The sequence below is a fragment of the Musca domestica genome, unplaced genomic scaffold (genome assembly GCF_030504385.1).
Source record: "Musca domestica strain aabys unplaced genomic scaffold, Musca_domestica.polishedcontigs.V.1.1 55, whole genome shotgun sequence".
NCBI lineage: Eukaryota > Metazoa > Arthropoda > Insecta > Diptera > Muscidae > Musca > Musca domestica.
The window spans coordinates 2,150,005-2,175,408 of NW_026712355.1; the positions used below are offsets into that span (position 1 = coordinate 2,150,005).

Genomic DNA, 25,404 nt, shown 5'->3' on the forward strand with positions numbered 1-25,404 from the left:
TAATGTGAGAATGTAGTTTTGATAATAAGGCATTTAGGTAGGAAGTGGGTGCAAGCAATTTGAAAAGTGGCATCGATCATCCTTTTTTTTTTTTGAAACAGAAACATAAGTCATTTTGGCAAAGTGATAATAGGTTGGAATATTCCATTAAAAATGTGGTGAAGTGGTGAGGCATTGCCTCACGTTACACTTGACTTTCGAACTACTCGATGGGTAATTTGAAAACAATTTTAACAGATGTTTACTCAAATAGATAGGTATTGTTTTCAATGATTAATTTCACCGTCACAGAAGTGGAACTTGAGCTTTAACTTTTCCATGATAAAAATTTTAGCCACAGAGTGGCCCTGCTTACGTCTCTGCTCTAGGAGGCGAAAAATTCCTCTTTGGCTGATATTAAATCGAAGGGTCGATTAAATCGAAATATGCTTTAAAATAATCTGTATATATATTATAATAATATATACAGTTTATTTAATATAAACATATAAAAAACAAGTAAAAAATCTTCAGTCGGTTTTGCCGACAGATGTACAGGTTGAGATAAAAAAAAACTGCAACAAAGTCAAACGCCATAACTTTTACATTTCTTTTTAAATTTCATTGAATGAAAGCAAAAAAGCTCGGAAATAGCATCAGATTTTAGAATAAGTTTAGATTTGTTCGAATTGTTCATCTATGGCACAAATTATGGCCTTCAAACGGCCATTGAAACCGTCACATGCTGCCCGAATGTTGCTCTGCAGAATTTTGGGCCATTCCCGGCGAAGTGCTTGCTTGAGGTGTTCGACACTTTGGTATTTTTTAGTGCCAACCTTGCTTTCCAAAATACTCCAGACACAATAGTCCAACGGATTGGTATCCGGAGATTTTGGTGGCCATTGAGCGCTCGAAATGAAGCGAGGAACCTCATTTTGTTTCCATTCTTGGGTGGCGTTTGCTAAGTGCGATTGTGCCGAGTTCTGTTGGAATGTCCAAGATCTGCGGTCAAAATGTTTGCGTGCCCAAGACTATAATACACCCTCCAGAATATTTTCGCGATAATATTCGGCGTGTATTCTAATGCCACGGCCAATGAATACGAGCGGAGAGCGACCATCGGCTGTTATGGCGGCCTACACCATCACCCCATCACCCTGGCCGGCGCTTGAGTTCTGGGGGCCAACCGAAGTTCTGGTGCACATTTTCAGGTGACCTCTTCGGCAAATAAACACGATAATTTTGTTTGTTCACAATCTGCTGGACTACGAATGTTTTCTCATCGGAGAAGACCAAATTCGGCAGTTCACAACTTTCGGCCAAGCGAAGCAACTCTTTAGCTCTTTTGAGACTATTTTCTGTTCTTTCTGTTGCGGTGTAAGTTCTTGTACTTTTTGGAATTTCAATGGCTCAACTCGGGGTAAGAGTTGATTTTTCAATATTTGCCGAATGGAATATTGCGATATGTTCAGCTCACGAGCTATTTTTTGGCCACTGCGACGCGAGTTTCGATCAAGTCGCCTCTTTACTTTTCGAAGCATTTCCGCTGATGTTACTGTTCATTCTTCCGTCCACTTTCTTGACGTCCGGGCTACGCTACCAGTATCACGGTAACGAGCGATGGTACGAGACACAAAAGATTTATTCCCATTTAAATGCTGGAGTGCTCTAACGACAACCACTTGTGGTTTTCCAACCAAATATAAAGAAATCACACTATCACGCTTCCGAATTCCATCACGAATAACTTTTTCTCTGGAAAATTCTCACTAAAATGCTTTAGTGCGTTTGTCAAAAATATAATGTCACTGAGCTGGTACTGGAATAATTTTAACAGCTGTCGGACGAGTGGCTTTGAAGTGACAGCAGTCTGAAATTGGTTGCAGTTTTTTCATCTCACCCTGTGTACTAACACAAGATCTGGTGTAAATATGGTTTAAAAAGGTTTAGAATCGTCAGTGTTCATATATCTCATAACCTGCGAAACAAGTCAGCGATGCTTTTCAAACTTTGTATATCTAAATATCTTTCTCAACCAGAGATCTGTTATGTGTAGGGAATCTATCGTTCAAGTCCCTCTGCTATCTCAACTTACACCCCCACCCCTACCAAAAAAAAAAAATCAGGAATAAATAAATTGAGATATATACAAGAGATATATAAATACCCAATTGGAGCGTATTAGTACTGACATCATTCATACGCCCTATAATAATTTTTGTACCCTCTGTCCGATAATGGAAAATGCAGTACATTGCAGTTTAAGCTGAAGGGATTCGCTGGGTTTGCGATCCCTCTGGTTTGCCTATTTTTCCGTATTTTTTATATTTTACATGAAGAGTGTATGTTTTGCAGCTTGGGTCCCTAGTAATCGCTTCGAAATGCATTTCGGTGCAATCACAAGCTAGACAATGCTTTATTATATATTTATCCTTTATTTATTTATTCTTATACTATATTATTTTTTACTGTTCCAAACAAAAAAAAAAAAAAAACAAGTTAAGAAGCACCCTCCACCATTTCGAACGAATTTAGAAATTTTCAAAAAATAAAATCCTTAAAAAAATTAAATTTAAAAAAAAAAAAACGGAATATTGCCGTTATATTGGGGTCTGTACCACGAGGACCTACATAGGTATTGCTTGTCATAAGTCATTACCATATTTAAATTCAAATCTTGAAATAAACGGTGAATAATGTAGCTAAAATCATCAAAATATAGGGAGTTACCATTATATCGGAGCTGTGTGAAGACCTGGACCAGCATAGAAAATATTCTGTCATAGGCTCAAGCATCCATTACGAACTTAAAATACGACATTTCAAACAATTTCGTTGGGTATTGTACCCAAACTCGTCAAAATACCGAATATATTGAGGTACTGGTATATGGGGCCTATACGAAGATCTGGACCTGCATAAACAATTTTCCGTCACAGACTGTAGTTCCCATTACGAACTTAAAATGAGTAATTTGAAACAATTCCGGCGAATAATGACGCTAAAATAATCAAAATACCGAATATTGGGTGGTACCCTTATATGGGGGCTATAGGAAGACGTAGACCTGCACAGACAATTTTTTGTCGTAGGCTGTAGTATCCATTTCGAACTTCAAATACCTAATTTGAAACAATTCCGGTGAATAATGTCGCTAAAATCATCAAAATACCGAATATCGGGAGGGCTATATGAAAACGTGGACCTACATGGCCCATTTACGAACTTAAACTGCCTACTGGAAAAATAAACCTGTGTGCAAAATTTTAGCCTTCTATCTCAGCCTTTTAGCCTTCTATCTCAGTTCGTTCGAAAGATAGCGTGATTACAACAGACAGACGGACAGAAAGACAGACAGACGGACATCGCTAAATCGACTTAGAATTTTACGCTGATCAAGAATATATATCTGAAATGAGTATTTCGAGGAGTTACAAACGGAATGAAAAGTTAATATACCCTCCATAGTATGGTGGAGGGTATACAATTAATATCTTAGCAGCCTAAAATTATGCTATAAAATACTAAGATAAATGTGGAAAAAGATGTGTAGACTAACCCCAAGGGTATATATCAGAAGGTTAATCAAGAAAAACTTTTTAACTTTTTTGACAAATAACTGATTCGGTAAAATTGAAAACTCCCACAATTGTTTTTCGCCGTGTAACTTTACACCCACCTCAACGTTAAATGGTTAAGTTAATGAAGTCAATAAAATTAAACCTTAATATTATTTATTATCTACTCAAAGTATTTTGTGCGGAGAGCACTTAGCACCTCTCACACACACACACACAATGTGATCAGGGGGCGCCTTTTCAAATACAACAACAAATAGCTACTTAGACACCCCTCTCTTCTATTCCCAAAATTGAGACAAAGACAACCCCCTCATTTTTTTCTCCAAAACACACACACCGATAAGCATTTATCCACATATAAAAATTGAGTGGCAATATTTGAGTCGTTATTTACACTCACTCACTCAAGACCACCCCAGAGGAGAAGAAAGAAGAAGATCTTAGAAAAATACCTCACTCACAGTTAATGACTGTTACACATTTCCAATCAGCGCATAAAACGTTGAAATTGACCGGAAAGCTAGACCGGCATTCATTAGATGAACGAACTCACTCACTCATTGACAAGAAGCCGCACAAACACACACACATATGTAGTTATGTACTGTATATTTACTCAAGCAACGCTTCTAATGGATTTCATTCAACTTAGCAATAAAATTGAAACAAAAAAAGCAATAACAACTTGGAGACAACAATATTCTGCCAGAGAAATGTGATATTCTCATAGATATAGGGGGGGTATTTAATTAGACATTGTCTTTGGATGTAAGAAAGCCAGGGCAGAGGCGTAGTAAAATAGCAATGGCACAAGGAATATCATACAAAAAATATTCTTTAATTTTTTTAGAGCCCTTAGGAAAATCTGGGAACATTTTGAACATTTTTCACCCCACCTAAGTCATCCCCTCCTTTGGTGCGGTCCGCCCCTGTTTTAAATAATATATTTGTCAAAGACGCTTAGACAATTTTTTTTAGTTTTTTTCTTTTTCTTTCTTACTGAGAGGTTAAAGATCTATGGGTTATGAGAGTTATGAGATGATTATTGGCTGGCAACGAAGTGTAATACGAGGGTTGCTATTCCGATTTCAGATCAAAGAGCGATTCCTGTTACTAAGCAATAGTTGCAGGTAACGAACGCAATTCGTCCCCCTACTTCGTTCAAGATTATAAGGGCACTCCTTATAACACTGTGCTACAAAAGTCATTATAGCCTCAGGTATATGGCTACAGAGGGTATATATCATTTGATACGGCCAAAAGTGCCTCATCGAAATAACGATTTTATACCCTAAGTCTCTTTGGATCAAATCCGTTTCAGGACTTTTTGAGGCGATCTAGGGGTGTCTGTCCGTCTGTCTGGATGACTGCCTGTTGCTCACGATAACTCTCGAAGGGAGTATCCGATTTGATCTTAACTTGGTACATCGAAATATTATTTTCAAATTTAAGTCTAGTTCGGAGATGGGCAATATCGGCACCTTCTGGTGCCTCCCCCACAAAAGATCGAAATTTTCAAAGAAAATATTTTACTGTACAGAACTAGAAATCATCATTCTATTTTGCTCCGTTTCAGAAGGCGATTTTGAGGCGATCTAGGGATGTCCGTCTGTCTGGATGACTGGCTGTTGCTCACGATAACTCTCGAAGGGAGTATCCGATTTGATCTAAACTTGGTACATCGTTATATTATTATCAAACTTAAATCGAATTCGGAGATGGGCAATATCGGACCACTCCTTCTGGTGCCTCCCCCACAAAAGATCGAAATTTTCAAAGAAAATATTTTACTGCACAGAACGAGAAAGGATCATCCGATTTTGCTGCAACTTTGCAAATCTCAATATTTGCGTCAGTACTAGGTCATGTCCACTCCATCAAGTACCTTCCCCACAAAGGGCCAATATTTTAAATAATTATAACTTTTATAAAATATGATGTAAGGGTCCGATTGTCCTCAAATATAAAATATCACAATAGTTTTATTAACCCAAGGTCTAGTGGGAAGATGGAATATATCGGACCACTCTTTTTGGTACCTCCCCCACAAAGGGTAAAAATTTGGAATATCCATGAAGCTCATAAAACGCGAAATTTACATTCGATTCCGCTCAGACTTGGTACATATTAATACTTACATCAACAAAGGATCTGTTATAAAAATGGTAGAAATCGGACCATTTATTCTGGTACCTCTTCCACTAAGGGTCAACGTTTTGAATAACCAAAACGATCATAAAATCCGAACTAAGTCTCCAGTTCTCTTCATTTTTCACCCCATCCCATTATTTCTACTTACATAAGATCTGCTGGAAAGATGGGACATATCGGTCCACCCCTTCTGATTCACCCTCCCCCACTATAATGGTAAAAATTTTGAATACTTACAACTCTATTTAAATTTAACACATCCAAATGTTTTGACTAACACAAGACCTGAAAATGGATAATATCGACCCACCCCACTATGTACCTCTCACACAAAGGGTCAAAATTTTGAATTACCATGAAGCTGATAGAACGCGAAATGAGTATCCAATTATTTCCAAACTTACCGCATCTCAATAAATATGTCTGCAGGACTTTTGGTATAACGGTACCTCCCGATATTCTGTATTTTGATGATTTTAGCGACATTATTTACCGGAATTATTTCAAAATTGGTATTTTCGTAATGGATACTACAACCTATGACAGAAAATTGTCTATGCGGGTCCACGTCTTCGTACAGCCCCCATATAACGGAACCCCCGATATTCGGTATTTTGATGATTATAGCGACATTATTTACCGGAATTATTTCAAAATTGGTATTTGAAGTTCGTAATAGATACTACAACCTATGACAGAAAATTGTCTGTGCAGGTTCACGTTTTATAACCCCCATGGTACCTCCCTATATTCGGTATTTTGATGATTTTAGCTACATTATAAACAGTTTTTTTTGTTCAAGTTTCGCATTTGAATATTGTAAAAGCTTGTGGCTAAAGTTGCCTATGCAGGTTCACGTCTCGTATAGACACTAATATACGGCTAAATTCAGTGTTTTTAAGATTTTAGTAGAATTTTTAACGGATTTTATTTTTTTTTTTTGAAAATTTCCAAATTTGTACCCAATGCTGAAGGTATTCAGTTTTTGGTCCATTTCAACCCCTATATATTATGCGATCATCTTCAAAAGCAGTGGGGTTTTATTCTGGCTCTAGCCCCACCTTCATTCTAAATTTCGTGAAGATCGGGCCATAATTGCGATCTCTAGATTGATTACAAATTAACATGAACAGACGGACGGGCATACATAGCTAGATCGACTCAGCTCGGCGAGATAGGAAGATCCATATATACTTTCCTATGCGGGAAACCAATATTTTGAGGTGTTACATAATTTCTGGCCCAATCAAACTTATAATGCCCCCAGCACATAGTGTTGTAGGGTATAAAAAACTCATTATACCCTACACCAAAAGGTGGTCGGGGTATTATGTCATTGTGCATTTGTTTGTAACAGGCAAAAGGAAACGAGATAGACCCATAGTTCATTTCGATGATCTGCATAGAAAAACATTCCATGTATTCTTGTGAACAAAGTACAGTTCGCATTTATTACCCGATCCAGATGAAATTTTGCACAAATCATTTTTTTGGCCCAATGACGAACCCTATTGAGAGATTGGAGATAATCGGTAAAAATTTAGATATAGCTCCCATATATATCTTCGTCCGATTTGCCTTTTATTGTTCACCAAACGTGTAATATCAGTCCGAATATTTTGCACATACAACCGAATTAAGCCTAAAAAGAACTATGCTAAATTTGATCGAAATCGATTCAGATATAGCTATAACTCCCATATACATTGTTCATCCGATTTGTTATTTTTGTCATCCGCAGCCGTAATATGCACTCTGTAACAACAATATTTGGGGAAATATATAAAATACAGCTCAGAAATACATTTGCTAAATTTTATCGAGATCGGTTCAGATTTGGATATAGCTCACATATATAACTTCGTCCGATTTACATTTTATTGTGCACCAAACGTCTAATATTTGGGATGGAATTTGGCACTTACGACCGAATTGAGTCTAGAAGCTAGTATGTCAAATTTGGTGAAGATCGGTTCAGATATAGCTATAGCTTCCATATATATTGTTTATCCGATTTGTTATTTTTGTCCTCCGCAGCCGTAATATGCACTCTGTAACAACAATATTTGGGGAAATATATCGAATACAGCTCAGAAATACCTTTGCTAAATTTTATCGAGATCGGTTCGGATTTGGATATATCTCCCACATATAACTTCGTCCGATTTTCGTTTTATTGTACACCAAACGTCTAATATTTGTCCAAATGGGATGGAATTTGGCACTTACGACCGAATTGAGTCTAGAAGCCTAAAGTAATTTTGCAAAATTTGGTGAAGATCGGTTCAGATATAGCTATAGCTCCCATATGTATTGTTAATCCGATTTGTTATATTTGTTACTCACAGCCGTAATACGCCCACCGTAACAACGATATTCAGGGAAATATATGAAATACAGCTCAGAAATATCTTTGCCAAATCTTATCGAGATCGGTTCAGATTTCGATATAGCTCTCATATATATCTTTATCCGATTTCAAATTAATTGTGCACCAAATGGGCAATACAAGTCCGAATTTAAAAGATACAAATGCTTCTCCATGTTTTGTCCTTTAAACTTTAAATTATAATTATAATCATGGCGTGTATGATTGAATTCCCCCATAAAAACGTTTAATTGTTATGTGGAGCTCTACTAAATTAGCAAAGTGGTGTAGGGTATCATAAAGTCGGCCCCGCCCGATTTTAAGACTTTCTTTGCTGGTTTTAGGTTTAAATCTGTACTTCTTTTGTGTTTATGCAAAATTCTCCCATAAAGCATCATTTTGGAAGGATGACGTCAAAGACAAAAATAATCTCCATCAAATTTTACAAATCTCTAGTTCCATTATTTAGCACATTTTAAGTTTTAAATCAAAATCTCCCGTATCACCACATCTGAGTCTGTGAAAAAAAGAAATTAGTATATTTAATATGTACCATAAAAATATCGAAATTTTTTATTCTTGCTAATTTAGCTTTTTTCCGAATTTGCTTTTAATTTCACTATCCCATAGGCAGTCTAGGTTGTGGAAAATTCCATATAAAATTAATAGTGCTGTAAGCCTTGAAAATTTTTGGGATCACGCGAAAAAGTTATATAATAACATATGACTCTTAATTACATGAGGTCTAAACTAGCCTTTAGATTTGGATTTTGGTCGATTTATGGTATTCACACAAACCAAAAAGTATTCAAGGAATAATGAGCTTTTAATTTTGATATTCTACTCCTTTAATAATGTTCGACAAAAATTCGTTATAGCTTTCCTATCATCTATTGTAAAGCCTAGGCATCAATCTAAAATAGATTGCAGTCGACTCTGAGTTAAGAAGTAAAAACTTAGAAATATTATCCTAGACAGATGATATGAGTCAGGGCATAATAGTTCTGGAAAAACACATTAGAGTATATCGATCAATTTTTTTGTACAAAGGGAGTTCTCTCACCCAATCGATATAAACACAAACACACAAATTTCTATACCCTCCACCATAGAATGGAGGGTATATTAAGTTTGTCATTCCGCTTGTAACACCTCGAAATATACATTTTAGACCTCATATGATCAACATAAAATTCTATGTCGATTTATCAATGTCCGTCCCTCTGTCCGCCTGTCCGTCTGTGGAAATCACTCTAGCTTCCAAACGAAATGAAGTAGGTTGATAAAATTTTACTCAAATGTGTATTATGTCTGCAGGACTTTTGGTATTGAAAATGGACCATGTAGGTCCACGTCTTCGTATAGCCCCCATATAACGGTACCTCCCGATATTCGGTACTTTGTTGATTTAAGCGACATTATTTACCGGAATGGTTTCAAACTTGGTATTTCAAGTTCGTAATAGATACTACAGCATAAAACAGAAAATGGGACATGTAGGTCCACGCCTTCATATAGCCTCCATATAACGGCACGTCCCGATATTCGGTATTTTGATGATTTTAGCGACATTATTTTCCGGAACTATTTTAAATTTTGTATTTGAAGTTCGTAATGGGTACTACAGCCTGTGACAGAAAATTGTCTGTGCAGATCCACGTCTTCGTATAGCCTCCATATAACCGAACCCCCGATTTTGATGATTTTAGCGGCATTATTTTCCGGAACTATTTCAAATTTGGTATTTGATGTTCGTAATGGGTACTACAGCCTATGACAGAAAATTGTCTGTGCCGATCCACGTTTTAAAAACCCCATGGTACCTCCCTATATTCGTTATTTTGATGATTTTAGCTACATTATAAACAGAGTTATTTTCAAGTTTCGCATTTGAATATTGTAATAGCTTGTGACAATAGCTTGCCTATGCAGGTCCACGTCGTCGTATAGACCCTGATATACGGCTACATTCGGTATTTTTAAGATTTTAAAAGAATTTTTAACGGATTTTATTTTTTTGAAAATTTTTGAATTTGTACCAAATGGTGGAGTGGAGGGTATTCAAAGTTCGGCCCGGCCAAACTTACAGCTTTTTTACTTGTACTTTAATACAAATTAACAACAAAAGATAACAAATTTTGATGTTTTTCTTTTCTTCGCTCGATGCTAAAAATAAAACGGCGCTAAATCTGTTACGTTCAAGTCAATTAAATGAATCAACAATGGATTTGTTATTTTTCGCTCTGTTCGTCGGGGATGTATTGTTTATTGAATATCTTCTTTACAAAATTTCCATATTTTAGGATATTCGCTTATTTTTGAATCAATTATCATTGAAAATTCGGAACAACAACAATGGTATTTAATAGCGCAGTTGTTTTATTAAGAAGATATAAGGGTGCTATGAAGTGATAAAAACATACAAGCTTACTAAAAGCTTATTTACACGGCGTTACATATGTATTTAACATGATTTGAAACTCTAACATGATTTGAAACGTCTTCGTATAGTCTCCAAAAAACGGTACCTCCCAAAATTCGGCATGTTGATGATTTTAGCGACATTATTCACCGAAATTGTTTGAAATTTCGTATTAGAAGTTCCTAATAGGTACTACAGCCTGTGACAGAAAATTATCTATGCAGGTCCAGGTCTTCGTATAGGCCCAATATATCAGTACCTACCTATATTCGGTATTTTGACGATTTTAGGTTTAATAGTCACCGAAATTGTTTAAAATTTCGTATTAGAATTTTCTGATAGGTACTACAGCCTGTGACAGAAAATTATCTATGCAGGTCTAGATCTTCGTAAAGACTCCGATATAACGGTACCACCCTATATTCGGTATATTGATGATTTTAGCTACATTATCCACCGGATTTTGTTTCAAGTTTCGTGTTTGAATATTAAATGGTTTATGTCAAATGTTACCCATGCAGGTCCACGTCTTCGTTTAGACCCCAATATAACGGATATAAGATTTTAACAGAATTACAAAAAAAAAAAAAAAAAAACAGTAATGAAAGTCTTAAAGTCGGGCGGGGCCGACTTTATGATACCCTACACCACTTTGCTAATTTAGTAGAGTTCCGCATAACAATTAAAAGTTTTTATGGGAGAATTCAATCATACACGCCATGATTATACTTATAATTTAAAGTTCCAAGGACTAAATATGCCGAAGCATTTGTAGCTTTTAAATTCGGACTTGTATTGTCCATTTGGTGCACAATTAATTTGAAATAGGATAAAGATATATATGTAGCTATATCCAAATCGGAACTGATCTCGATAAAATTTAGCAAAGGTATTTCTGAGCTATATTTGCTATATTTCCCTGTATATCTTTCTAAGGAGTGCATAGTACGGCTGTGGGTAACAAATACAATAAATCGGATGAACAATATATATGGGAGCTATAACTTTATCTGAACCGATCTTCACCAAATTTGGCATACTACCTTCTAGACTAAATTCAGTCTTAAGTGAAAAATTTCATCCCATTTGGGCAAATATTAAACGTTTAGAGCACAATCAAAGGTAAATCGGACGAAGTTATATATGGGAGCTATACCGAAATCTGAATCGATCTCGATAAAATTTAGCAAAGGTATTTCTGACCAGTATTTGATATATTTCCCCAAATATTGTTGTTACAGAGTGCATATTACGGCTGCGGAGGACAAAAATAACAAATCGGAAGAACAACATATATGGGAGCTATAGCTATATCTGAACCGATTTCGATCAAATTTGGCATTCTTATTTTCAGGCTTATTTTGACCGATTATCTTCAATTTCAACAGGGTTCGTCCTTGGGCCAAACAAATGTTGTTTGGAAAATTTCATCTTAATCGGATAATAAATGCGACCTGCATTTTGTTCACAAGAATACATGGAAAGACGGACGGACTGACATGCATAAATCAACTCAGAAAGTGATTCTATGGAGATCCTCAAAAGTAACTATGGGTCTATCTCGCTTCCTTCTCCATGTTACAAAGAAATGCATAAATACATAATACTCTGACCACCTTCTGGTGTAGGGTATAATTACAAGGAAATCGAATATTAATATCCAATTTTACGCGAATTTAAAAATTCCGATAAATTCCATATTCATCTCAAGTTTCTGGTTGAGTGAAATTTTTAGATTTAGCAGGTTGAAAAGAATCGTTGATTTGTTTCGCAAGTTATGCCAGAAAAAATTATTATAAATTGTGACCCTATTTGGGCTGAGGTACCAGAAGATTTTGTGTTGGCAAAAATATTTGAATGTGTGAAATTTGAAGACAGTTGGATGCTTATTTCGTTTTTTTTTTTCAAAATCTAGATTCCAATGTGGGAGAGGTACCAGAAGAAATGGTCCGATCCCCACCATCTTTATAACAGATCTTGTGTTGATGGAAATATTGAAAAGTCTGAATGGAACCTGATGTTAATTTCGCATTTAATGACTTTCATAGGTATTCAAAATTTTGACCCTTTGTGGTGGAGGTACCTGAAGAAGTGGACCGATAAAAATGTGCCAAGTCTGAATTGAATCGGATGTTAATTTCGCGCTTTATCAGCTTCATGGATATTCAAAAATTTGACCCTTTGTGGGGGAGGTACCTGAAGAAGTAGTGGACTGATACATTCCACTTTCACATCAGATCTTGTGTTAGTAGAAATAATGGGATGTGTAAAATATGAAGAGAACCGGATGCATATTTCGCAATTTACAAACGTTTTGGTTATTCGAAACTTTGAACCTTTGTGGGGTAGTTACCACAAGGAATGGTCTGATCCCTACCATCTTTATTACAGATCTTAAATTGATAGAAATTTTGAGATGTGCCAGGTTGAATGGAATCGAATGTTAATTTCGCGTTTTATGAGCTTCATGGATATTCAAAATTTTGACCCTTTGTGGCGGAGGTACCAGAATAAATGGTCCGATATCTGCCATCTTTCTAACAAATCTTGTGTTGATGGAAATATTGTGATATCGCAAGTCTGAATAAAAAAGGGATGTTAATATCGAGCTTTATGAGCTCCATGGCTATTAAAAATTTTGATGCTTTGTGGGGGAGGTGCCAGTTAGAGTGGACTTATATTTTCCATTTTCGCACCTGAATTAGCACTGATATTTTAATTTTCAAAGTTTGAGTAAAATCGGGTTATCCTTTCTCTTTCTGTGAGGTAATTATTTTATTTGAAAATGTTGACCCTTTGTGGGGGAGGGACCAAAAGGAGTGGATATTGCCGATATTGCCCATCTCCGAACTCGATCTAAGTTTGGTAATAATATTACGATGTACCAGGTTTGGACCAAATTGAGTACTTCCTTCGAGAGTTATCGTGCGCACCAGCCAGACAGACATATGAAAATCTCTCTCTTTTAGATGTAAAGGGTCCAAACGCCGATATAGGCGTCGTCTTCTATTAGCTCTTCTTTCATAATCTACTGGATATTTTTGTTAGCATAGTATAAATATATATTATTATACCCTCAGCCATATGGCTACAGAGGGTATATATCATTTGATACGGCCAAAACTTGCCTTATCGGAATAACGATTTTAGATCCTAGGTCTCTTTGGACCAAATCCGTTTTAGGACATTTTGAGTCGATATAGGTTATAAAAATGGCTGAGAGTATAAAAAAGTCGACTTTTATTTTCAATTACGTATCGCATATTAAAAATAGGTCTTATCCCAATTTAAAATTTATGATTGTTAACACTTCTCTGTTTAGGAAAATATATTTCGTTACACCCTAATCTACACATCTCTCAGCGCCATCAGAACACATAACAAAAAAGTGTTAATATTTTACTGCTATTATCATTAACACCCTCTAATTGACTATTGAAAATCAGTTTATTAGCTTTGCTCTGTTTTTTTTTAATGGCTTTTACCCTAATTATTATACCGGACCCTTTCGTCGCCACCACCATGGGTATGGCATGCCATGCCATATCCATTCCATCAATCCCCCCCCCAAGAAACCCCGAGAAGATGCTGCTGCTGCTGAGGCATATTTTGAGTTTAAACTCAATTGAATTGAATGAAATTTCGTTCGGAAGAAATTTCTTTAAGCAGTGACCGGGGGTGGGGGTCGGCGTTGGATGTCCAGAAGTGGCGATGGCTGCGAGCAAATACAATTAAGCTTGATTTAGTTAAGAAATAAATTTTTTAAGTAGAGACCGCAGTTGAGTCGGAAACGTTGAGCGGATTAAAAGATTCTCTGGAAAACGAAAATCATTTTTGTATTTTCTTAGAAAAAAAAATTGAATTCGAAAAAAAAAGAAGAAGGCTACAAATGTTGTGAAGATTTTTTCAATATAATGTCCATTAGCTGACACGGAATTTGTTATTGTGAAGCCATTAAGTGACGCAAACGAAAATTTCAATTAAAAAACGCAAACGAAATTTAACCCCCCCCAATCGGCCGGAATTGAAGACTTCGACTGGTTCTCATTTCGTTTAATAGCTGTCAAAATTCTAAATTGACATCATTTTTATTCATCAACAACTCGAAAAAAAAAATAAAAAAAAAAACGCCAAACGATCGATTTCATTGATGGAAATGTTCGAAACAAATGTTTTGCCGTGATCTTTAATTTATTGTTTTGCTCTAAAAAACAATAACAAATTCATTACAAAAGAAACAACAACAAAACGAAAATTATTTAACAAAAAAAACGGAGAATTGTCATTTATATCAACTAAAAACGCCACAGCCTCTCTCCCCGCTGCTTCATCGCTCACTTTCACTCGCATTTGCCACGTCAAAATCGAAAACTAATTAACCGCCGACCATGGTCTATTTTCGCGACAAAGAACGCAATCGGGAACGCGCCGATCAAAAGCAAGTCGCCATCGAACGTATCATTCATGACGAGGAGTTCGGTGAGGAAAATGTCGAACTGGTCGATTCCGAATGGGCTGATTTTGAGAAATTCATACGAGATCTGCGCCAACGCCGCTCCAGTACCACATCAATGGAGGAAGAGCTAAGACATGCCCAACGCCCGACCCGTGTCAAATCGCAGGCATTTTATCCTTGCCCACCGCCAGCTGAACACGGTCGCGATTCGGATTCATCCTCGGACGATGATGATCCCTTTGGATATATTGATACTGTAGTAAGCATTACAAAAAAAAAAAAAAAAAAAATTATCTGTATTATTTGATTTGCATGTTTGCTAGTCCTTAAGAGACACAAGTGTGGAATTTGAAATCAACATAAAATTGTGTGTGAAAATTGTGTATCTCCTCGGATAATCTCAGAATTATGTATGGACAACCATTTTAAGTGCTCTAAAAATATATGTGACAAAAGCGCCATCTATACTTGAAGTGAAGCAATTTAGATAACGTTTGTGCAACACCAAAGTTGAATAGGAGTGAGGTAAAGATGGTTTTCGTGTATCTGGCTTCATGGATAATATCTTCTCATCTAGATGGACTGGTAACACTTAGCTAAGACATTCACCTCTGCTGGTGTTTTAATCTTGAAACTTTTTATGAAAAAAATACTTAATTTTAGGAAAAGTTGTTATACTCCTCAATAACTTCGTATTTCTTGCAAAGATATTCCTACCACGGACTCAAAAGATTCATCATATTTAGAAAAACTTAACGACGAATTGATATTCCTTGTCCAAAGACCTGGTTTGAAGGACAGATGGAGTTGCAATACATAGTTGAGACAACAATCTTTACCTGCATTCCAATACCTCAAATTTTCTATGAAAAAAATTCCTTAGTTTTAGGAAAAGTTTTCATTTTCCATATTAACTACGTAATTCTTACAAAGATATTCCTACCACGGTCTCAAAAGATTCCTCATGTTTAGAAAGTCCTAATGACTGCATTGGAGGACAGATGGAGTTGCAATTTTTACCTGGATTTCAATACCTCAAAATGTTTATGAACAAAATAATTAGTTTTATGAAATGTTTTCATTTTCCTCATTAACTACATGTTTCCTGCAAAGATATTTCTACTAAGAACTCAAAAGATTCCTAATATTTAGGAAACCCTAACGACGTGCTAATATTTTTTGTCTAAAAAACTTGTTTGGAGGACAGATGGAGTTGCAAAATATAGTTGAGGCAACAATTTTTACCTGAATTTCAATATCTTACATTTCTATGAACAAAATACTTAGTTTTAGGAAAAGTTATCATTTTCCTCATTAGCTACAAATTTCTTGAAAAGAAATGGGCTTAAAGATTCCTAATATTAAGGAAACCCTAACGACGTGCTGATATTTCTTATCTGAAAAACTGGTTTGGAGAACAGATGGAGTTGCAATACACAGTTGAGGTAACAATCTTTACCTGGATTTCAATAGCTTAAATTTCTATGAAGGAAATCCTTAGGAAAATTTGCCATTTTCCTCATAAACTAAGTATTTCTTGCAAAGATAATCCTACCACGGTCTCAAAAGATTCCTCATGCTTAAAAAACCCTAACGACGAACTGATATTCCTTGACTAAAAAACAAGTTTAAAGGATAGATGGAGCTGTAATACATAGTTGGGGCAACAATCTTTAGCAAACAATGAACTGATATTCCATGTCTAAAAACCTGATTTGGAGGACAGATGGAACTGCAATACATAGTTGAGGCAACAATATTTACCTGGATTTTAATACCTCAACAATTCTATGAACAAAATACTTAGTTTTGGGAAAAGTTGTCATTTTACTCATTAACTTCGTATTTTTTGCAAAGACATTCCTACTACGGACTTAAAAGATTCCTAGTGTTTAGAAAACCCTAACGACGAACTAATATTCCTTGCCTGAAAAAAACTGGTTTGAAGGACAGATGCAGCTGGAATATGTTGATGTTTTCAGATTTCACACACAGAAAGGATAACTACATTTTTTGAGAAATGTTGGAATTTTCAATTAATTGAGTTAGCTTCGATTTGTCACTCTAAGATACAAAGTAGATTAAATCGAGATACAGATGTCGGACATGAGCCGCAATTTTCTGTCTTCAACTTGAAATGGTTATTTCTGAATTAAACTTCAAATTGTATTACGGCAGTATCTGAACAACAAATGAGATAACCATATTAGGTTTTCTAAACTTGTATTACCAGGCAGATAATACTTACTTCATAAAATTGATCAAATTATCTGTTTTTGGAGAGAATTGCTTCAAATCCAGATGGAGCTGATATTATAAGCTGAGGTAACCACCTTTGCATCGAATTCAGAAGCAGGCATTTTTCATGTTTAAAAAAAAAGACTTTTATTGTCCAAAGACCTAAAACTATAAAGATTGGACAAAATGCAGATTGCTGTTTAATCTCTCTCGGTATATTTGAATTAAAATAATACAAAAACTAGAGTTCTGAAATTTAATAACCGTACGGATATTCAAAATGTTTATCCTTTGTGGAGGAGGTAACAGAAGGAGTGGACCGATATATCCCATCTTCACAGAAAATCTTATGTTAGTAGAAATAATAGGATGTCTGAAATATGAAGAGAAATGGCGGCTAATTTCAGATTTTATGACGGTTTTGGTTATTCAAAACGTTGACCCTTTATGGAGGAGGTACCAGAAGAAATTGTAAGATCTCTACCACCTTTATAATGGATCTTGTGTTGATAGATATATTGAGATTTGCGAAGTCTGAATGGAATCGTATTTTAATTTCGAAAACTTCGAACCTTTGTGTGGGAGGTACCAGAAGGGGTGGACCGATATATTCCATCTTCAAAGCAGACCTAGGGTTAATAAAAATATTGTGATGTGTGCAATTTAAAGACAATCGGACACTTACATCACATTTTATATGAATTATAATTATTCAAAAAATTTACCATTTGTGGGGGAGGTACTGGATGGAGTGGACCGATTTTGCCGATTTTCGCATTTATGCTAATATTAGGATTTGCAAAGTTGGAGCAAAATCAGATTGTACTTTCCTCTCTGTGCAGAAAAATATTTTCCTTGAAAAAATCGACCTTTTGTGGGGGAGGTACACGAAAGAGTGGACCGATATTGCCCATCTCCGAACTCGATCGTAGTTTGATAATAATATTACGATGCACCAAGTTTAGACCAAATCGGATATTCCCTTCGAGAGTTATCGTGCGCACCAGCCACAGAGACAGACGGACGGAAAGACGGACAGTCATCGCTAGATCGACTCCAAATGTCTAAAACCCTTATTTCGATGAGGCATAAATGATATATACCCTCTGTAGCCATATGTCTGAGGTATAACAAGTAGCAACAAAACGCACGTCTTTGGGTCTGAAATGCGTAAATAAGTACAACAAATCGCACGACGTTGGGTCTGTAATGCGTTTCTAACTTGTTAACAACTAACAACAACGTGTATGCGGTTAGAGGACTTCGCTAAGTGGCAAGTTGCAGGGAGGACAGTTCTTGGAAAACGCGACCACCGAAGCGAAAGAAATTCAGGACAACATCAAGATACCTAAATGAGTTAATAAAAGCCACTAGGAAGAGGAAAGAGCGAGTTTACAAAAGCCGCTCAAAAGAACCTGAATCAGGTGACAAGTGAAGTGAGTATTCGAGATCCATCCAAAGCCTCCGGTGCATATCCCAATAGTAATATATTTCCGTGGTAGACCCATTATCAACAGACCGACATGTCTTTTCATTACCCTCGTCGCTGACAGAAATAAATTTCTGTGACGAACTCTGGCCAACTCAGCAAACGGAGGAATTCGGGTCGTTACATCGTCGCCCTAAGTTCACTCATTACAATCAAAAAAAATCCCGTGGTAGACCCATTATCAAAAGACCGACAGGTTTTTTCCTTACTCCTGTCGCTGAGAGAAATAATTTCCTGTGACGAACTCTGACCACCCCCTAGCGAACGGAGGAATACGAGTCGTTACATCGTCGCCCTAAGTCCACTCAGTACAATCAAAAAAATACCCGTGTTACTCATAATCACGACGGTAGATCCATTATGCTTTGGGGTGCTATGTCATCACGCGGCATTGGACCATTACACAAGGTTGAGGGTAGTACCATGTTGACGAAAATATGCCTGTAACATAGATATTTCCCCAGAATAACGATCCGAAGCACACATCCCGTCACGTGAAGCAATAGTTTATTGACAATTACTTCAGAGTTCTTGAATGACCATCATGTAGTCCTGATCTTAACCCTATTGAGAACTTATAGCATGTTGTTAAATCGAAAGTGACCCTACCCACATAAAAATGAAAATGCTCATGACCCTTATTCAGAAACCAAAACCAGTAAAGAAAGTCTTAAAGTCGGGTGAGGCCGACTTTATGATACCCTACACCACTTTGCTAATTTAGTAGAGCTCCGGATAACAATTAAAAGTTTTTATGGGAGAATTCAATCAGACACGCCATGATTATAATTATAATTTAAAGTTCAAAGGTTAAATATGCCGAATAGCATATATATGGGAGCTATATCCAAATCTGAACCGATCTCGATAAAATTTGGCAAAGATATTTCTGAACTGTATTTGATATACACTGGTGGACAAAACTAAAGCAACTTAAATCGCAAAGACAATAAATGTCCTGTAACTTTTACAAAAATAAACAAATCGTAATTGTTTTTCCAGTTTAAATGAGGGTTTTAATTCACTTTTAAGAAACTAAAAATAAAAATACAAAAATAAGTTTGAACGAAAAATAATATGTGGAAAACTAAAATGACCCAATTTTTGCTTGGTCAAAACTAAAGCAACTTTTGATTTTTTATTTTAAAATAATTAAATTTTGGCTAGTAGTCGATAGCATAACCATTATTTTTGATAGCAGCTGCACACCTACGAGGCATTGAATCTATAACACGCTCAATTTGATACTTGGGTGTGCTTTCCCAGGCACCCCGAATTCTTTAGAAAATGTTGTGCTTATTTATTTCCGAATCTCTCTTGATCTTCCTATTTACGATACTCCAAAGGCTTTCTAAGGAGTTTAGGTCAGGTGATTGTGCCGGCCATAACAAAACATGAATTTTTGACTCCCGCAACCAATATTTGACAAGTTTTGATACAAGTTTGGGATCATTGTCATGCTGAAACACACAAATCAGCCCAATATTTTACTCAGCGTAAGGGAACAACGTGATGTCCAACACATCTTTGTAAACAAACGGATCCACAACTTCCTTTATTTTATGGATAGACCCAAGTCCATAGAAAGAAAAACAGCGCCACGCCATTTTTGACCCTCCCTCATGCTTCATTGTACCTTTGCAACACTGCGGCTTGAGTCCTTCATTTTTTGGTCTTCTCGCCGTAAAATTTTTCACGTCTGAGCCTTTATTATTAAACGTAGACTCATCCCAGAAATATTGTTTTTTCCATTGAGCTTGATTCCACTTAATATTATCGTTTCCTAAAGCCTTTTTGATTTTTTCAGATATAAATGGTTTTTTGATGTCTTACTGGCATGCAGACCAGCTGCCACTACTCGTCTACGCACTGATCTCGAGCTTATATCCAATGATTGCTCTCTCACCAATCCAGTTGAACTCTTAAATAGTTGTTTTTTATTTCTCTCACAATTTGTGGATCAGTACGGGCTGAAGTTTTTCACGGCCATCATCCGTTATAGACTGTTACTACTAATCCAGTTTCATAAAACCGACTTAGTATACAGAAATAATAATGAAATCACATAAATATTTATGAAATATTTCTCGGAAATCATTTTCTGTGATATGTTGTTTTGATAGTCACTGATAATTTGCTGTTTTATTTGCTTTTAGCCATTTTTTAAATTTTTTTGGGCAGTACATAAAAAACGAAAAGAAAAACACATACTGTTGTAAAAAACTTCTCAAAAAGGATTTATGACAAGCAAAATTGTCGAAGGAAGCAAAAAGCGATAAATATCACAGTAAAAACAACTGAAATTGCAGCGGTTATATGAATGTACAACAGAGTTGCTTTTGTTTTGTCCAAGCCAAAATCGGGTTAATTGACTTTACCAAACATTATTTTTTATATAAAAATGAATTTTGGTTTTATGTTTTAGGTTTTTAAAAAGTGAATAAAGTACCTTATTTAAAACAAGAAAAACTTTCTCATTTTCTTAATTTTTGAAAAAGTTACAGGGCATTCATTCTCCTTGTAATTTCAGTTGCTTTAGTTTTGGCCACCAGTGTATTTCCCTGAATATCGTTGTTACGGAGTGCATATTATGGCTGTGGGTAACAAATATGACAAATCGGATGAACAGTATATATGGGAGCTATAGCTATATCTGAACCGATTTTCACCAAATTTGACATACTAGCTTCTAGACTCGATTAGGTCGTAAGTGCCAAATGTCATCCCTTTTGGGCAAATATTAGACGTTTGGTGTACAATAAAAGGTAAATCGGACGAAGTTATATATGGGAGCTATATCCAAATCTGAACTAATCTCGATAAAATTTTGCAAAGCTATTTCTGAGCTGCATTTGATATATTTCCCCAAATATTGTTGTTACAGAGTGCATATTACGGCTGTGGGTAACAAACATGACAAATCGGATGAACAATATATATGGGAGCTATAGCTATATCTTAACCGATTTCGATCAAATTTGGCATACTTATTTTCAGGCCTAATTTGCAAAATGTGCAAATGTGCAAAATTCCATACTATTCGGGCTGATATTACACGTTTGGTGCACAATAAAAGGCAAATCGGACGAAGATATATATGGGAGCTATATCTAAATTTTTACCGATTGTCTCCAATTTCAATAGGGCCAAACAAATGATTTGTGCAAAATTTGATCTCAATCGGATAATAAATGTGACCTGCATTTTGTTCACAAGAATACATGGACAGACGGACGGTCGGCCAGACGGACTGACATGCATAAATCAACTCAGAAAGTGATTCTATGCAGATCATCAAAAGAATCACTTTCTATCTCGTTTCCTTTTGCCTGTTACAAACAAATGCACAAAGACATAATACCCTGACCACCTTGTGGTGTAGGGTATAAAAAGCAGTAAGTTCGGTCGGCCCTCCGCCATTTTTCAAAAAAAATAAAATCCATTAAAAACTCTTTTAAAAGCTTAAAAATACCGAATATCGTAAGGTGCCGATATATTGGGGGGGGGGGGTATATGATATTGAGGACTTATACGGAAATATCTATGCCTGGGGGTAAAGTACTGACAATGAATTTCTTGTGTGGAATTTCAAACAATTCCATTGAGAAAAGTGGTTAAAATCATCAAAATAACAAATATCGGGGGTACCGTTATATGTGGGCTATACGATATCGTGGACCTATAATGTATAGACAATTATCTTGCAGGGGGGTAAAATACCCACAAAGAACTCCTTGTGTGGAGTTTTAGACAATTCCGTTGAAAATGTGGCTAAAATTATCAAAATACCGAATATCGGGGGGTACCGTTATATGGGGGCTATACCGATATAGTCCATCTTCGAACTTGACCTGCCTGCAGACAAAAGACAGATTTGTTCAAAAATTTAGCTTCCTATCTCAATTCGTTTATTCTCGGGTAAAAGAGTTCATCCCTCTTTGTAGATCCACCGAATCGACCCCTCTTAGTGTACACACCACGTGCCCTAGGTTCGTGTTCTTTTTCATGGTTTACCACCTGGTTTTTCTTTTGTCATTTTGTTTTTTTTTTTTTCGCAGAAAAACAAATGTTTATTCGCGTTCGGAATTCTTTGAAAGGGTGGGTGATGGCATTACAAAGGAAAAAAGGGGTAGACCATATCATCCATAAATAAATTTTGTTTATATTTCAATTAACAATTCTCAAACACTAAACGATATACCTGTAAAGCTATTCTAATCTCTGTTGGTCCATAAGAATGTAATCTCTGGGTGTGTGTGTGTGTCTGTCTGCCTGTCTGTAAATGATAACCGGCATTTTTATCTTTGGGGGCCAGCCACCCCTTTGCTCTGATCACTACTATCTTGTTATATTATTATAATCTAGGTAGAATCTTTTTCAGTAAATTTATTTAAGAAATGAATTCAATTTAAATCCACTGCCATCACTCCTGAGATAATGGGGGGGCTGTTAGTAGGGTTGCCATGTGGCCCTTTTTTAATAGCAAATATGACTTTAATTCTTGTCTGAGATATAAAAATAGATTAATGTTGTGATATTATTTGGTTTTTTGGATTTAAATATTCGACCACTTTTAAAATCCCCAAATTGACCAAAATCACAAAACCGACCACTTTTCATGTAGAAAGTGTTAATTAACCACAAACATGGCCCCCCAATGGCTATTCAAATGACGTATTTTGGGAAAAAGGTGTGCGGACATCAGTCAGCAGAGTGCTCCCTCACATTGTTGCCCAAAAACAACACAGAAAGGAAGAAAATGCCATAGACTTTGGAATTATTTAAGCAAATTCCTCAAAACATGGCAATTTTAACACTTTTGCTTAGCCACAACAATATGCAAATTGTTAATGTTAATAGCAACAACAACAACATAGAGCACATGATAATAGGCTTTCTAGGGGCCTTTGAAAGAGGTGAGGTTTGGTACTTTCCACTTAAGCATTATAATCGTATTAGATGTCGAGAAACTATGTCCGCCTTTTTGATGTCTAACCGAGGGATTCCGCCGACTATTTCAACACCCAATCATCATCAACATTAACACGAAAAGCTGCGGATGGATGGGCAGAGAACTTTTGGTTGTTGTTTTTTTTTTTTTTAATTTTCATAAACAAAGAGAAAAATTATTTATTTTCTTCTTCGCTATTGCTTTTCCTCATTTTTTATGTTTGGCTAATTATTATTGTTTATGTTTTTTTGTTGTTATTGTTAAAAAACACAAATCATATGAAGGCGAAGGGCACATAATTGTGAAGAATTCTTGGTGGTAATTGAAGGAGGCCAGGTTGGCCGCCATGCGAAAGAGACCTGCTGGCCAAGGGTGGCCATGAAATGAAAGATTGAAATAAAAGACAGTGCTGAAATATATTTTAGGGGCAGAGATTTTGGAAGGGATAAGGGATTTTATAAAACTGTAGGGCCAAAGGGTCCTATATATAGAGACCAGCTGGCGGGCCAGTGGGTCTCTCTATATATACATATAGAGACCAGCTGGCGGGCCAGTGGGTCCTCTATATATATAGAGACCAGCTGGCGGGCCAGTGGGTACTCTATATATATATAGACCAGCTGGCGGGCCAGTGGGTCCTCTATATATATAGAGCAGCTGGCGGGCCAGTGGGTCCTCTATATATAGAGCAGCTGGCGCGCCAGTGGGTCCTCTATATATATAGAGCAGCTGGGGGGCCAGTGGGTCCTCTATATATATATAGAGCAGCTGGCGGGCCAGTGGGTCCTCTATATATATATAGAGACCAGCTGGCGGGCCAGTGGGTCCTCTATGTATATATAGGGAGACCAGCTGGCGGGCCAGTGGGTCCTCTATATATATATAGAGACCAGCTGGCGGGCCAGTGGGTCCTCTATATATATATAGAGACCAGCTGGCGGGCCAGTGGGTCCTCTATATATATATAGAGACCAGCTGGCGGGCCAGTGGGTCCTCTATATATATATAGAGACCAGCTGGCGGGCCAGTGGGTCCTCTATATATATAGAGACCAGCTGGCGGGCCAGTGGGTCCTCTATATATATATATAGAGCAGCTGGCGGGCCAGTGGGTCCTCTATATATATATATAGAGCAGCTGGCGGGCCAGTGGGTCCTCTATATATATATAGAGACCAGCTGGCGGGCCAGTGGGTCCTCTATATATATATAGAGACCAGCTGGCGGGCCAGTGGGTCCTCTATATATATATAGAGACCAGCTGGCGGGCCAGTGGGTCCTCTATATATATATAGAGACCAGCTGGCGGGCCAGTGGGTCCTCTATATATATATATAGAGCAGCTGGCGGGCCAGTGGGTCCTCTATATATATATATATATAGAGCAGCTGGCGGGCCAGTGGGTCCTCTATATATATATATATAGAGCAGCTGGCGGGCCAGTGGGTCCTCTATATATATATAGAGACCAGCTGGAGGGCCAGTGGGTCCTCTACATATATATATATATAGAGACCAGCTGGCGGGCCAGTGGGTCCTCTATATATTAATATAGAGACCAGCTGGCGGGCCAGTGGGTCCTCTATATATATATAGAGCAGCTGGCGGGCCAGTGGGTCCTCTATATATATATAGAGACCAGCTGGCGGGCCAGTGGGTCCTCTATATATATATAGAGACCAGCTGGCGGGCCAGTGGGTCCTCTATATATATATAGGGACCAGCTGGCGGGCCAGTGGGTCCTCTATATATATATATAGAGACCAGCTG

General features: G+C 36.8%; 1 protein-coding gene across 6 annotated transcripts in view; it reads left to right on the forward strand.

The window, feature by feature from the left end:
- LOC101900472 (chloride channel protein 2) overlaps positions 1 to 25,404 on the forward strand; it is a 114,553-nt gene that overhangs the window by 31,952 nt on the left and 57,197 nt on the right. The window contains exon 1 of one of the 6 annotated variants that reach the window (XM_059128512.1): positions 14,609 to 15,216. The exons of 2 other annotated variants lie outside the window; for them this stretch is intronic. In XM_059128512.1, coding sequence (XP_058984495.1) covers positions 14,890 to 15,216 — 327 coding nt within the window. In that variant the 5' untranslated portion in view covers positions 14,609 to 14,889. Of the gene's footprint in view, positions 1 to 14,608; positions 15,217 to 25,404 lie in introns of those variants that run through there. 3 more of the 6 variants (XM_059128518.1, XM_059128519.1, XM_059128517.1) reach the window with 3 other exon arrangements.